The following is a 15,902-nucleotide window of genomic DNA, read 5'->3' on the forward strand; positions in this document are numbered from 1 at the left end:
TAATGTTTACAATTTCATTTCGACATATCTAATAAAAAATCTAGAGATCGTTTAAACTATAAAAATGTAGAAATATTTTAATATTTTTTTAATTCTTAGACTCTTTTCAATTTTTTTGTTTTTAAAACAAAAGCTCAAATAAAAAAGAATTAATTTTAAAAATATTCAACTTATTTTTTATTTATTAAAAAATTATTTCGTTCTCGTATATTATAATTACTTAGCCACTTAATAACTTTGCGCAAAGTTATTGTTTTACCTAAAAAAAAAATAAAGCGAAATGAGAAGAATACCAAGAATTTCTACTTACTCTTTAAGAAGAAAGTCACTTAACTTCTTTAGAAATATTTAATTATATGAATAATATTAGAAATGAAAGAGTGTATTTTATAGCAAAATTGAAAATTACGTGTTTCTTAAAATTCATGTAAACCTACAACCTATTGATTTTTTTTCCACCTGATTGTTTATGTGCTAGAGAATTTTGAATAATTTTTGTATCACTATGTATTAATGCTCATATTTAAATATATTTAAACATATTTATATAATTAATAAATTGTTTATTTATTATAACACTACATGAATGAATAGATAGATACATGTGATTTATATGTATGATATATGTATGTATTTATATAAATATACAATATAAAATTGTATTATATACATGTACAAATATGTATTATGTATGTACACATACAAAATATTTATTGCAAACTTTTAGAAATCGATTTTAAAATAAAATCAATACCATTTTATTTATCAAAACCGTAACTTATAAAAGATAAGCTTTTTTTTTTTACATAATTACTTTTTTCCTAAACACATAACATTATTGTCAAATGTAAAATATATGATTGTTTTCGTTTTGTTTTTCTTTATGAAGATTAGATTGCGTGAAAAGAACTAGAATCTTTCCAATCAATAATTTTTCTCGATGTAAATTTCTATTGGAACACAATATTTTTTTCTCTCCTCTTTTCTTTCTTTCTTCTTTATATTTTATTTCATTTTATTTGAAATAAATTAATCTCGATAATAAATTTTTACCGACTTTCTACATCTTATTCTCATCAGTTTTCTGTTCAAGTCTTTATGATGGATGTTTTACTAAATATGTTTTCTCATTTTGATTGTTTCAGAATTGAGAAATACGATAGAAACGCAGGTGAACGAGCTCAAATCGCAAATCGAAAGTAAGTGTAGCCTCCAATGAGCCTATCATATCGCGCGGTTTGCGAGAAAGATGACGACGATGCCGTACGTCGTCGTCGGAATCGCGTCCGTCTGTCATCCCCTGCTGCCCAATGGAATAAAAAAGAGAGTGATAACAAAGAAGATGCAGCGAGAAAGAGAAATGATATGCGGAATAGTCATCAAGCATTGGACACAATCGCCGTGTCGATCAGTCGTAAATTGATTCTAGATCCAGCAATCGATTAATCAATCGTTGTTTAAAACAAAATGAACGACGAAGACGATTCATTTCCCGTGGATTCTCAGGAGATTCCTAAAGGATTTTTACCATCATGTTTGAATGCAATTTTAGAAATCAGAAGAGATTCTAATCTGAGAATTCTGTCTTGCAAGAAAATTGAGATTAGAGATATAATCGAGAGAGAGAGAGAGAGAGAGAGAGAGAGAGAGAGAGAAAGACAGACAGAGAGAGAGAGAGAGAGAGAGAGAGAGAGAGAGAGAGAGAGAGAGAGAAAAGAGAGAAATTATTATTTTTACAGGCAAATACGAAAAAAGTTTCTCTCTCTCACACACACACACATACCAGAAAAATTAAAAGTTCTAAGATGTAAAAATTATATTTGATATTGAAAATTATAAATTTTTACCAAAGCTAAAAGAAAAAATCGAAGAGCTCGAAACTGAAAGAAACTTAAAGAAATGTTGCTAACTATGAATGGTGAAAAGAAAATTACTGACTAGAAATACAAAATTAAAACTTTGTGAAGAATTCAATGCTGGAGAAAAAAATTTCAAAAAAATATCACAATTTAATAAGAGAAAGTATAGGTGTTAATATAATTTGCAACAAATTATCAATTAGAGATGCAAAATGGAATCTAAAAACAACCTCAAGTAAATAGCAATTATAAATATTTGAAAAAATATTGATGTTAACCAAATAGTCGAGTAAACTACTGGTATATTTATACAGTAGATTAAAAAAAATATCAAAAAGACATCTTTATATAAATCAATAAAATGGAACTGAAAAGTGCTGCTAAAAAACTATCAAGATTAATTCTCTCTCTAAAATGAACAACTATAAATTTTAATCCAAAATTTACATATATATATAAACAAGGACGGACAAGAAAATTCTCAATGAATGTCCTGAGATTCTCCTGTATCGTGCAACGAAGATATGCAAGCATTGACGACATTGAAGAAAAATGAAGTCATTAAAGAAAATCATTAAAGAAAAATCGACACTCTCGATGATTACCGCCTTGAAGAAGCATAGAATGTGAGAAATATGTTTTTTTGAAAGAATGAAGAAGAGAAGATTGCGTAATCTAACAGTGTCAAAGGAATTAGAAATCTAAAAATCTAATCTCATCTGATTGAAAAGCAAACCGCGTGACAAAACAGAAAGACTTCCAGAAGAGAGCGAGAGCATGATAGCGAGGTATGATCGAAATATTGTAATGGAAAAATCCAGAAAACAAGAGTGATATAAATGATGATGAAGAGAGAAAGAGAGAGAATGCTGGCTCGACCAGAGTGTGAGTTTTTTATGTAATTGTTGCAGTTAAAACAAAGTGCGAAATGACGTTGTTTTATATAGGATAATTAGGTGTTCTGTAGAATGTGTTTAGAAGTAGTATAGCTTATAACGCGAATCAATTATCTGATATGACAAGAGTGAAGTATCCAACTGTAGATACTGAGTTATTTTCTATTTATAGTTCGTCTAGATATTCTACAATTACAGAGAATTTTTGGCGCAATTTGGTGGTGGTTTGAAAATCAATCGTTGATTATTGCGGGAACTAAGGAGAGCTTTATCATTTAATTATTATTTCAGTATATATTCATGATTTTTTTTTCTCTAGATATTTTATAGAATATCTGGTTATTCTATGCTCTAAGACCTCGATTCAAATCGTACACTACGAACGTTTCAGACATGTTAATTGATTCTCGAAGAGAAATCATAATGTTACGTTTCATAGGGAAAATCCAACGAATAAGAGTCTCGAATAAGGATATAACGATTATTCTACAGTCACGTTCCGGAACAAAACATTTTTTCAATATCTTGGGAAATTTCCTGGAGAATCATCGAGGCTTCTTAAATTTCTGACAACAAAATAACGTCTATACAGTAATATATTCGATAAACTATCGTGCAAAATGGATATATCTAATAACATCTTTAAGATCTTACTACAATTGCTACAATACTACTATCAGACACAATCGGATATTCAATATAAACCACCTCAAAACTTCCCTATTAGATTGTCAATTAACAGCTCAAACGTATTCGTCACAAAAACTAACATTTATACTACTACACATATATACAGTTTCAATTATCTCTAATTTATCTGCTGTCTCTTTTTATGATGTTTATAAACTCTTCTCATTATTTTAGACAGTAATTGTCGTAGCTTTTGACTATAAAACGATGACTTTCTAACTAACACATTATTTCTATCATGACGTAAAAATATGAAAAGACAAGACTTAACATTGCGCAAATAATAATGAAAAAATTTGAAATGTGATTCTAAAATCCTAAAATGTAATATACTATTATATATAACAAAAATGTCGAAAATTAAAATCTGTAAAATTATATATGAAGAGAATTCTCTCTCTAATCCTGACATTTTATAATTGCTTCAATAAGACCAATGTTAGCAATTATATTAACTTTTAGAATATTTACAGAATCAATATTTTTATTGACTACTCATTGCAATTTCTATAGAAACATTATATCTTGTCAACAATAATAGAATAAGCTCTATTTATACAATACAGCACAACAGCTAATCAGAGTGAAAAGACAGAAATCAAAGCAAAAAGCTGTAAGAATTTCAAAGCAAAAATTTATATAATTTAATATAATTTAATTTGATTTGATTATACAAATAGAAATAGAACATTTCTTTCCTATTTTGGTTATCTTGTGTTATCTTCATCAAATGTCAAAGTTAACATAAAATTAGAAACATTAACGTTAATGAAGAAATTTCAGACTGTATCTCACTTTGACACTAATGTTCCAATTTTATATAAATTTTCACATTTGCTGAAGATGCTCAAAATAGAAGCAAAAACCTTTTTTATTTATATAACTATGATGAATAGAAAATATGAGTGCTTCGATTTCTTTGCTTTCGCTTTTATTAGCCTGATACTTGTTGTTCTATGTATCTCGTTTCTTTTACCATAATTTTTCCACAAACGCAATACATAAGGCATACAATGAACATATCAAAGACAAATGTCAACGAATTATGAATATGATTCATGTGTTTAGCGTGCAGTTACAGAGAAGTTTTGGCGCAATTTGGTGGTGGTTTGAAAATCAATCATTGATTATTCTATCATTAGTTATTCTATATAGTGTTAAGTAACAAATTTAGAAGTTACAATTACAGTGTTTGAATCTGCTAATTTGTCTCACAAAATATATGCAAAATTGATGAAAATAATTCTGAGTTAAATAAAAATGATAAATTAATATTTGTCAAGGAGAAAATATTTTTTTCAATTATGCAGTGCAAAAGTTAAAAATTTTTGCAAATAGTCAATGTTTTATAGTCAAAAGTTAGAATCCTTTTAAACTCTCGAAAATTCAATGCAGCGTCACCTGGTCGCGCAGCATACGACTCTCGGAGCAAATATATGCTTGCAAATATCACATGCTCGAAAATGCAAGGCGCAGAAAGTTTAGCCCCTTATGCTCGTCATAATGATGATACACACATAAATAAAAGTAGATAAATGATAAGAAAAGACGAAAGAAGCAAAAAAAGAAATGTACGCTAGCACATTAAGTTTTTAGAAAAAACTATTCAAATAGTGAAAATAATAAAAAGTAGTTGTGTGAGTTATCTAGTTGGTAGATGACTTTGTTCGATGACTGTTTTAATGTACTCCGAAAAGAGGTCACTGACGAAGGAGCAGTTCTTATTATTATATTGTTATTGTCATTATTAGCAACGCTCTTCTAATTATTGTTACAAGCCGGTATTTAAAGACAAACGGCGAGAGCGCGACAGAACAGTCATCGCAAAACATAACTAGATGATTGCTCTGCTATTTAAAAAATTAATAAGATTATTAATTGAAAAAAATCAAATAAAAATAGTGAAAAATTACAGAAACGATCATTTGAAATTTTATTAAATTTAGAAACAAAAAAAAAAAAAAAAAAAAAAAAAAACAGGAAACCAATAATAATACATACATATAAACCAACCACAGGGGCTTTATTGGACTTTTTTTATTCTTTTCTGAATTTTTTGAACTTTTTATAGAATCTTTCTTTATATTTCTAAACATTCTAATAAATCTAGAAATTTTATTATAAAAAATGATTGTAATCTCTAAATAATTGTTTCTAACAATAAGAGAGATATTATTACTCCGAGTTTATCATATTAATTTAATATCTGATCATTAGATATGTGAATCGTATTTATTGAACTGTTTTATAATTAACGGTAAATCTATCTTTAATTCTTCGTTTTTGTTCTATTTCAGAATAAATTTTATATATAAAGTCTTTTAATGTTATGTTTTACTAGATTTTTAAGATTCCTACATATTATCAGATTTTTATTTTTATATTAAATACACGAATGTACGGACAATAGATGAGCTAAACAGAGCATTGATTCTGAGATTAAAGATAATCAATGACTTAAGGATATACATTTGTATGATACTCTTCTCTCACTTATTGGAAACTGGAAACTTTTTAAATTTAGTTTAAATTAATCAGTTCTATTACCATGAAAAAAATATTCCACATTTATTATGTATTTTTTAATTACACGCGCACGCGCGCGTACGTATACGCACATACATTATGAGAATTTTGATATATAAAATTGCATCTAATTTTTGATATTATACAGTTACATATCTAACTTGCATTTATTATTAAATATACCTTTTATTTAATTTTTAATGTTAAATACTATAAAATTAAATCTTCTAAATTTTTTCTGATAATATTTTTTTAAAAGATTGGGCTTTGAATTTATACATATATTTAGAGCGCAATAATTACAAAACTGTCTTGTATCATTAACACATACACTCGAAATACATATGAGATTTGTGCGCGAAAAGAAATGAGAATATATATAAAGCGAGAGGGGAAAAAAGATATTTAATATTATAGAACAATTTTTGTATGGGAGACGGAAAGAAATAAGATGTATTTTCTTATTTGAAAGCATTAAATTTCCACATATCGTAACATTTTCTTAATCTTAACGTAAAGAGAGATAATGATATAATAAATTAAAAAGGGAATTGGTTTGCAAATAATAACGCGATTAATTTGTTTTAATAAAAGTTTTAATAAAATAATATTAAAATGATTAAATGATAAAAAAATAAGTATTTATTTATTTCATGTTTTTCTTTCATTTATATTCATTAAATTAGTTTCTTAATTATCTTAAATGTGTTTTTCTAATTTCTCGAACTCAATCTCTCGAATTAAATTTTGTGACAAACTACGTTTTTTATTACGTATGTAACTCAAAATAAAATAAAAAAAAGTTTTATTATCTAAATAAATTTGCATTGATTTAATACAAAAGTTAGATTTCATAAAGTTGGAAAAACAAATCGAAAACAAATTTAATAATAAAATAGTTATATAATAGAAGAAACGATTACAGATCAGTTGGATGTTATTTTATTGACTTATAGTTTTAAAATGATTAGGTATGTGTTTTAAATTATCATTTTAGAGAAATATCATAAAATCATGTCCTACTTTCTATCTTTCTCTTAAAGTTGGACCATCTTCTGTCTCTTATTACATAATGTTTCCGCTTATAAACTTACATATTTTCCTTTCTACTGATAAGAGAATCCTAAATTTTTAACATTTTAGAAATTTTTATCAGTTTTATTTACATTCTATATGTATTTTTGTTTTTTCTTTTATCTCCTTCTTATTTCTTATTCATTACATTTCGCTCTTTTTTTTCTCTTAATCTAACTCTCTGTATTTTTTTTCATTCGCATTTTATATTGTAACTATGTAATTTATATTCATATTGTGTGTGTTTTATATGTATTAATTACTGTAAAAAGAGAAAGAGAGAGAAAGAGAGAGAGAGAGGAGTATCAGTGATTTCTTCTTTCGGAAACAAGTTGCAAGTTGTTGTGCGTAACTTTTCTAAAATTATGCACACGACACAAAACACACACAAACACACACACACACACACACACACACACACACACACACACACACACACACACACACACACACACAAAAGAACAGTAGCAACATAAAGAAAGGATGGCGCCCGTGTCCTTATATAATCCATAATGAAATTGTTTTATTTCAAAGTAAACTCTTTGTAATTAATAGACAATTTGATTTTGATTTAATTATTTAGTATTTTTTTCTAAACACTTTTTAAAAGATTAATAAAAAATAAAAACAAGTATATAAATAAATAAAAATTAATAAAAATTAAAAAGTATATGACTGTTTAATTGGAAAAAATTGACAAATCAAATCAAATTACATATATATGTCTAATATAATTTTCAATTAAGAAAAATTATATATAAAAAATGCTAATCTTATATAACAAGTCCGAGAAAAGACTCGGGCGCTGCTATCCGCAAGTTAATTATCGTCGAATAAACAGCAGTATTTTACGAGCATAAATAGTCAGGGGGATATTTCGCTGTGCACATTTAGTCTATACTCTCTCATCGCGAAAGACCGCGAACTTTCTCGCGCAATTCGCCTGGAACAACAGAACCGCCTTTCTGAAGATCGCGATGAAGTTTGGTGGTGGTCGAAAGTTTTGCAAAAATCGCTGACAACGCGCTTCTCTATTCGTCCTTTTTCTTCCTCTCAGTTTTATCTCTTTCAATTGCACTCTCTCTTTCTCTCACCTTTTGCCCCTCTCCCTCTCTCTCTCTCTCTCTCTCTCTCTCTCTCTCTTTCTCTCTCTTGATTTCCAGAGAAGAAAACTCCGTCATTCGATGCGACTCCGCAGCTGTTTGCTCGCGAAAAACAAACCAAAAACTTTTCCTTCAGCATTTGACTTATCCCTATTCCTCTTTCGGTTTTGTTTGGAAGACGGATAAGAATTTTCATTAAGGCTTAAAGCTCCATGTGAAAATTTGATTTGTGATTTTTAAACATGTACTTTCAACGAGACTGATTAAGGAAAATCACAAATTAAAAATTATAAAAAGAAATCAATCCTTTCTCAAAAGATTGAATATATATTGCTGTAATGTTATATTTGTAATAAGTTGTGGTAAACAGTAAGGTTATATCAGCATAATTTGTGGCAAATTTTAATTAATCAAATTCACAAAAATCTGTACAAAATTTCTTCATTTTATTGTTAGTTATATTAATTAATTAATTTATTATTTTATAATGTACATTTTTTAAAAATTATTTAATTAATTAAAACCTAACCATCTATATACATATTTAACTAATTAATATTTTCTTATTTAAATTAAATGTTATTGTATTTTCATAAAATATAGGTTTATTTATTATAAATGCGAGGAAATTAATTGCATCTGTCGAATCGCAGAATTGATCAAGTTTTCTCCGTATATTTTATCTCAATTAAATTAAACTTTTTTGCATTTATATTTTGTAATCAATCTCTCTCTCTCTCTCTCTCTCTCTCTCTCTCTCTCTCTCTCTCTCTCTCGCTCGCTTGCTCGCTCGTTTGTTCTTCTGTTATACGATAATTTTTACATTTTTTTATGGAATTATGCAAAGAAATAATGTCAAATGACATTTTAATCTCCAACGATTCACGCACAAGAATCAAGGAGAATGTCGTATTTAACAATGCAAAGAAGAATAAAAAATTATTTTTTACGATATATTTTTGACATGCATTCGATATTTAATCTCTTTCATATATTTGTCGATGTGCATGTCGAATTTATACTCGATTTATAATATCTTCTTCATCAATGTCGCTGTCTGATTGGTCATCTTCGTCGCACAGCTTATTGCTCTCGTGTAACTATTTGTCTAGCTAAAGATCTTCGAAAATTATCCTATGATGGGTAATTCGTCCCGCAATTAATCCCAAAAGGTGCAATCAATATTTGTATACTGATGTCTACAAAAGTTTATCAAAAAAGCTAAGTTTTATCGTATGTTTTATTTGAACCATAGATGATCCTGTATAACTTTTTCTTTTACATCGTATTTTATTCGCAAAATTCTTATGAAAAGTATATATAATCTATTATAAAATAAATATGTAACAATTATATGTATATTTATAATTTTGATTATATGTATATTTATAATTTCTGCTTTATTGATATAATTCTATTATTAAGTTTATTTATAATTCTATTTAATTCATAAAATTATTGACGACATTATTTGAATACATACTTAAAATTTTATTATTATTCTCATTATAGTATTTTACTGTTAGTTTTAGAATCTTTATACATATATTTTTATTAAAAAATTTATAAGAAATTTCTGAAGTTACGTCAGCTTCTTAGAATTTTAAAGGAAACGAATTAATATAATCAAAGAAAAAAAAAATATATATATATATATGTATATATATATATATATATATATATATATATATATATACAAAAGATATATGCATGCATATATGTGTATATATATGTATAATATGCATATAAGTGTGTGTACATACATATACATATGTATCTAAATATTTTGTTATCAGAAATAAAGAAACAAACGGACGATGAGGTCATTTTCGAAGATCTGATCTCAGCCGAACTTTATGCTGTTTCCCCTAAATCGTCTTGCACATTTAGTTACCCTAATTAAATCTCATAACTGCAAACATACATGATAAAATTATGATATTTTTATTTTATTATTAAATTAATAATATTAAATAAACAGCACGATATAATCTTTCAATTCTCCACATTCTACAAAATTTCACAATTTGCGATATTTATATAATTGCGCACAAAGATTTTCCAATTACAGGAACATTTTCATGTTTAGATGCACAATATTTTATTCGCAAGAAAATTTTTTATCAAAAATTCTTTTTATCTATATGAGTTTAAATAATATTTTTCGAGTTTTCAGAGTTTCGTAGTTATGAGTTTTGAATTAGGACACCAATATGGTGTGTGTGTGTGTGCAATGAGATCGCTATTATATTCTTCAAACATCCACGCGATGTACAGTTCAGATTTTATCCGAAGCGATGTTATACTCGAAGTCAATTACTCAATGTAAATCGATTCATGAAAGATATATGCATAGTTTTTCTCGTATAATTTTCGATACATGCTATGTATTTTTATCCGCTATAGATGTGTAAACCAAGTATATCCATGGAATTGATTAAAAACTGTGCAAGCGCGAGCATTAATTTTTCCTATCAAAATTTCGAAAAGAAATTCTTATATTTGTCTTTTATATTTTTTGTACTCTTATAGTCATTATAATGACTGATATAAAATAATCGACGTTATAATAAAAGTTATTACAAAGATTACTTTAACAAGTTATTAACGAGTTCAGGAATATGGAGAGATAAAAAAAAGAGAGAGACAAAATTTGTTAAATTTTATAATGTTATGAAAACAAATAAGTTAATAAAAAATTTAAATATTTTGATGTGTCTCTAATAACGTACTCAAGAATTTCAATGTTGGGAATGTTGAAACTTTCGGAATACTGAACACAACACACACTGGAATCTTAATGCTTTCGCTTGTATAAAGAGATGCGGCGATACACTTAAAGGACCAGGAATGTTCCCCGGAACAAATTTTAATCAACAATTAAAAGCGGATTGTATAATTAAAACCACATTATAACACCCAATAATTTAAATCTTCTAACGAAAAATAGATAGATTCATCATCTATTTGACTGAGACGTTATCCTGATCTACTTAATTGTAATGACCACTTAAACGCAGTAATTAACAGTGACGTAAAATATTTTGCTTAATCGCTCTCTCTCGTCTCACTTATCGCAACTTACTCTCCTCTAATCGTAATCACCCTGCATTAATCTCTATACTAATTTTTTAGCTGCTATTGCTCTAGAAAACTATTCGTGTGTCTATGTAGCATTTAAAAATATGGGAATCAATATTGTGATAATATAATTAAATATATATTTGTTTCTATTTCTCTAAAAATAAGAAGAAAATTAATTTTCGCTATTTAATTTTGCATTTTTTCTTCAACTATAATTCTATCAAATTGCTTAAAATACAATGTTTGAAATACAATCGCAAGAGAAGTATGACATTATTTGTTTCCAATGAGAATCATGTTTTGAATATTATTATTAGTATAAAATGAGTTTGGCTATGTTTTACTTTATAATAAGTTAAGAAACTTATTCGACTTAATAATCGAATAAATTATATTTCACAATTTTTTATTCCCATATTACGTATAATGTGTGTAACGTGCATGCGTCCTTCGTATGACAATACAGTTGCTATCCAAAGGACATGAATGTAAATCTAGGTGAAATGCATCAATCAACTATTGTACTTGTATTTATCTGAATTACATATTATTATGTTATGTACTTGGTACATAATAATATGAATATATATATTTGATAATTTCTCTCTACAATATATTTTTCTCTTTTGATGAATTTTGTTCTAAGTTATGTAAAAATAATAAATTTTATTGATTTCGGCAATTACTTACAATGAAACATGTGTGATATATTGTATATATTCATTTGAAATCGAGTCTAATACAAGTATTAGAAATTAACAAATATTATTACATAAAGTTTGACTCAATCAATAAAATTTGTTTTTTTAGACTAATATTTTCTGATATCTGTTTTGATATATAAAAATAAAATTTCAAAGTGTTTCATTTGATAGATTTGACTTCCGTGCCGTTTAAACTTGCTATGACTAATAACAATCAATTTTACATTAAAGTTTAAAACCCATTAAATGAGAAAATGAAAATTTTATACATCAAATACAAAGTTTAACTAGTCAAATTTTACTAAGCTGCTTGATGCATTCACCATGCAATTTTCTTCGAAGTTTTCTTCGAATACAAAACAAAAATTATTTTTCACCCTCGAAATGCTATATGTACTTTAACTATTGTCTAAAAATTCGCAAATTATACATTATTTTCAGAATAATGGCTTACTGTGAAAAAAATTACAATAACAAACTTAATTTATCGGATAAATAAATTAACTCACACATTTATTATTAGAGAAATAAAATTCATGTCGAAAATTTACGACAAAAATAAATATGTGAATATAAATTGTTTCACGATAAATGTTGAGAAGTATGGAATATCGAGGGCGAAAAATATCTTGCTTATATCGAAATAATCGAATTGTTGTTCAATGGAAAAATTGTGTGCTCTTTCTCTCAATTCTTTAGAAATGAGATGCAATGTAGTGTACTATCTCTTCATTAAATATTTAGATCTCTCTGTAATTTCTCCATAGTATCACTTATAATGTAATTATTCTTATATGTAATGCGTATATATGTTGTGTGCGTTGCACTCTACTTCTCTATTCTATACTTAATATTCTACGTAGTGAAATAGAAGAAAATATGGCGCGTGTAACGTAGATGAACATTGAATAATATTCGATGTTATCGCTAATGCTGATGTTACTGCTGACTAATGTCGTGTGTCGTTGTTATTTCGTAAATAATCAACATTAACCCTAAACAATATAAGATTATATATTGTTATTTCTTAATTTCGAAAGAAAATATTATAGATATATAATTCTATAAAAATATATTATAAAAAAATTTATTAGAAATTATTATATCTATTATTATTAAATATTAATACTTATCACTTATCACTTATTGTTAGGTATATATATATATATTTATTATCAAAACTTGGATAACATATTATTTGCTTTTATAAAATCCAAAATACGTTGAGTAAATAGAATAATTTCTTTAAAAAGAAAATCAATGAAATTAGACATCTATATAGTGTAAGTAAAAATTGAATTTATAGTTAAGTTGTAAATTATATTGTTTAGGGATAATAATGCTCGTTGCCATGTCGCTAATACGAGAGAATCGTCGGAAAATTTCTGCAACTTGAGGAATTTTCCGCACGACAGCTTGATGTACTTAACAGTGAAAATGAAAAAAATTTAATTCTGACGCATATGATGTTATATCATATTATATTATCTTGCGTCTCTCTCTCTTCATTTACTATCTCATCAATTATAATCATCTGTCGCTTCAATTATAATCATTATTTATTATTATATGAATCGCAAACAATGAGATTAAAAAAAACATTTATATATTAAAACAAAATTATTCATAGAAAACTCGAAAATTTACATATTATTACATTAAAATGTGTGTCGAATATTTATTACTCACCGACAATCTCACATTTATATTAGATTTTATTAACATAAATAATCTTTTATTAATTTAAAAATACATTTTTTACTAAATTTTATTACTTTAAAACAAAATTACAGTACGAGTTAGTTTTAGGAAGATCTTTATTATTTGATATCAATTTTTGTTAGTTTAACACGTGACTACTAGTGCCATTATTTGGAATTTTTATTCTTTATTCCTAACACCTTTAATACACGTATCGTATACTTAAAACAGATTCTATTATTTAAATTTCATAATTAATATTTATTCCTCTATCTTTCTTTCTTAATCTTATTGTCAGTTCTTTTCTAAAAAGAAAAAAGCTTGCATCTTTTTCTCTATGGCCATACTTGTATCTCTGAAATATTCTCGGACTTGCTCAAATTATCTTACATTTGTCTCCCGTGTGCGTGCTGTATAGCATGTAGTATCTACTTATAAAACAACTGCATAACTTTTCACACACTAAAAAATCTAACACTTTCGCTCCCTTTTCCTTCAGCCACCCTAAACCAATTTTGCGCGGCATGTGACACGTGGTGTATGTGTGTGTCTGCGTGTGTGTGTGTATATATATATATATATATATATATATATATATATATACACACACACACACACACACCCCCAGACATGTCAAAAGAGGAGATACAGAAAGAGAAAACGAGTTAAGCTTACTCGATGATTCGTGTTTCATAGACTTTCGCGTGATGTAAAAAAAAAAAAAAAAAAAACAAACACTCTCTCGAAATAACGCAAAGGCTCATCCCGCACTTCAATGTACTAAATATTTAGCTAATACCGATCGATCTATTGGCTGATCTACCGTGAAGTGAAGTTAGTTTTTGTCTCACTTCGTGACTACCGCATTTCGAGGGAACATATGAAGCGCAGATTGATTAAATAGAATAATATAGATAATCCATCAAATTTAATTAACGATCCATTGCATTTAATACAAACGTCTATGGATAATGTAGACGTAGAGTATCTAAAATTATGGCTTACATGTACAATCGAAATAGGCAAGTAATAGAACGGAGTGGATATGTTCCTTTTTTTACGACAAAAAGAAAAAAAAAAAAAGAGAAAAATGCAACTACTACTTCATTATACTTCTTGCCTATTCGCATTATGTACGCACGGTGATATTTCGAATTTTCTACGCTGTATTTAGACTACATACAAATCGTATTTAACTTCAGCAGTCAAGAAGCGTTGAAGTCATGAATTAACTCCTCTTCACCGATTGTAGACTACGGAATCTCGTTGATCGCTCGATCGTTCCTCGAATCAATTGTTTTTGCTCTGTTATGTCATTCAAGGAACGCTCTATGCGGATCATAGATTGACGATAGAGCGGATAAATTTCAAATGTGATTGATTCGTCAAGGAATAATAAATAGGACGGAGAAATGGAATAGTAAATAAACTTGAACAAATTCAGTTTGCATTACATTAACACATATATCGTTACAGTAATTTGTATTACATTTGTACAGAAATTTAAAAAAAAGTATATATATATATATATATATACACATACACATATAATGCAATCAATAAAAAATTGAATAATTCAATTAATCTATATATCTAAAAAACCGTCAATTTTTTTTTTTTGATCAAGTTTAAAATTTTAATGACAACTGAAATTTTTGAAACTACAAATCAATTATTCCGTTTCTCCATCTTCTTCGTGCGTCTAGTAAACAAATATTAATCCTTAATAATCAAGACAACTATTAAGAGGATAAAATCAGTAATAATTCTTAAAAAGTGGAAATAACCTTGTTAAGTCCCAAATAGCGCCGAAAATTTTAAAGATCAAGACGGCAGACGTTATGTTTTTCTCATGTATATAAAATCTCTAGGAACATCTCGACTTACATTTTAACTTGTTATCGTTTTTACAATAATAGTTTTATCGTAAAACCGTAACCGAAAGCGAATATACGACAAAAGGGAAGTTACAATATGCGCGGGTTTCTCACTTCCTCGAAAGATTCGTGTTTACGAAGAAGTTCCTAAATAGGTCCTTTAAGTCATAGATAAAGCCTTAAATAAACTTCGAGGACCCTAGAGACATTTTGACATACAGATATTTGATATAAGAGCGAGGCAACATCTCGACGTATTAAATTGTATTATTAAATCTAAATCTTATGCAAATTCTTGGATCTATGAATTTTTATCTTTGGAACTGTAGATTGTTAAACTCTTAGATATTCGCGTCATAGGATTTATATAGATCCTCGAGAGAATTCT

General features: G+C 27.2%; 1 protein-coding gene and 1 long non-coding RNA gene across 5 annotated transcripts in view; one reads left to right on the plus strand and one right to left on the minus strand.

Annotated features, from left to right (window-relative positions):
- Positions 1 to 15,902, minus strand: part of LOC140671617 (uncharacterized) — a 156,171-nt gene that overhangs the window by 122,020 nt on the left and 18,249 nt on the right. The window lies entirely within an intron of this gene.
- Cpx (synaptic transmission protein complexin) overlaps positions 1 to 15,902 on the plus strand; it is a 138,578-nt gene that overhangs the window by 118,614 nt on the left and 4,062 nt on the right. For all 4 annotated transcript variants that reach the window (XM_072903057.1, XM_072903058.1, XM_072903059.1 and 1 more), the window contains one exon: positions 1,146 to 15,902. This exon is cut by the window's right edge and continues 4,062 nt beyond it. In XM_072903057.1, coding sequence (XP_072759158.1) covers positions 1,146 to 1,219 — 74 coding nt within the window. In that variant the 3' untranslated portion in view covers positions 1,220 to 15,902. The remainder of the gene's footprint in view (positions 1 to 1,145) is intronic.

This window comes from Anoplolepis gracilipes, chromosome 12 (assembly GCF_047496725.1).
Source record: "Anoplolepis gracilipes chromosome 12, ASM4749672v1, whole genome shotgun sequence".
NCBI lineage: Eukaryota > Metazoa > Arthropoda > Insecta > Hymenoptera > Formicidae > Anoplolepis > Anoplolepis gracilipes.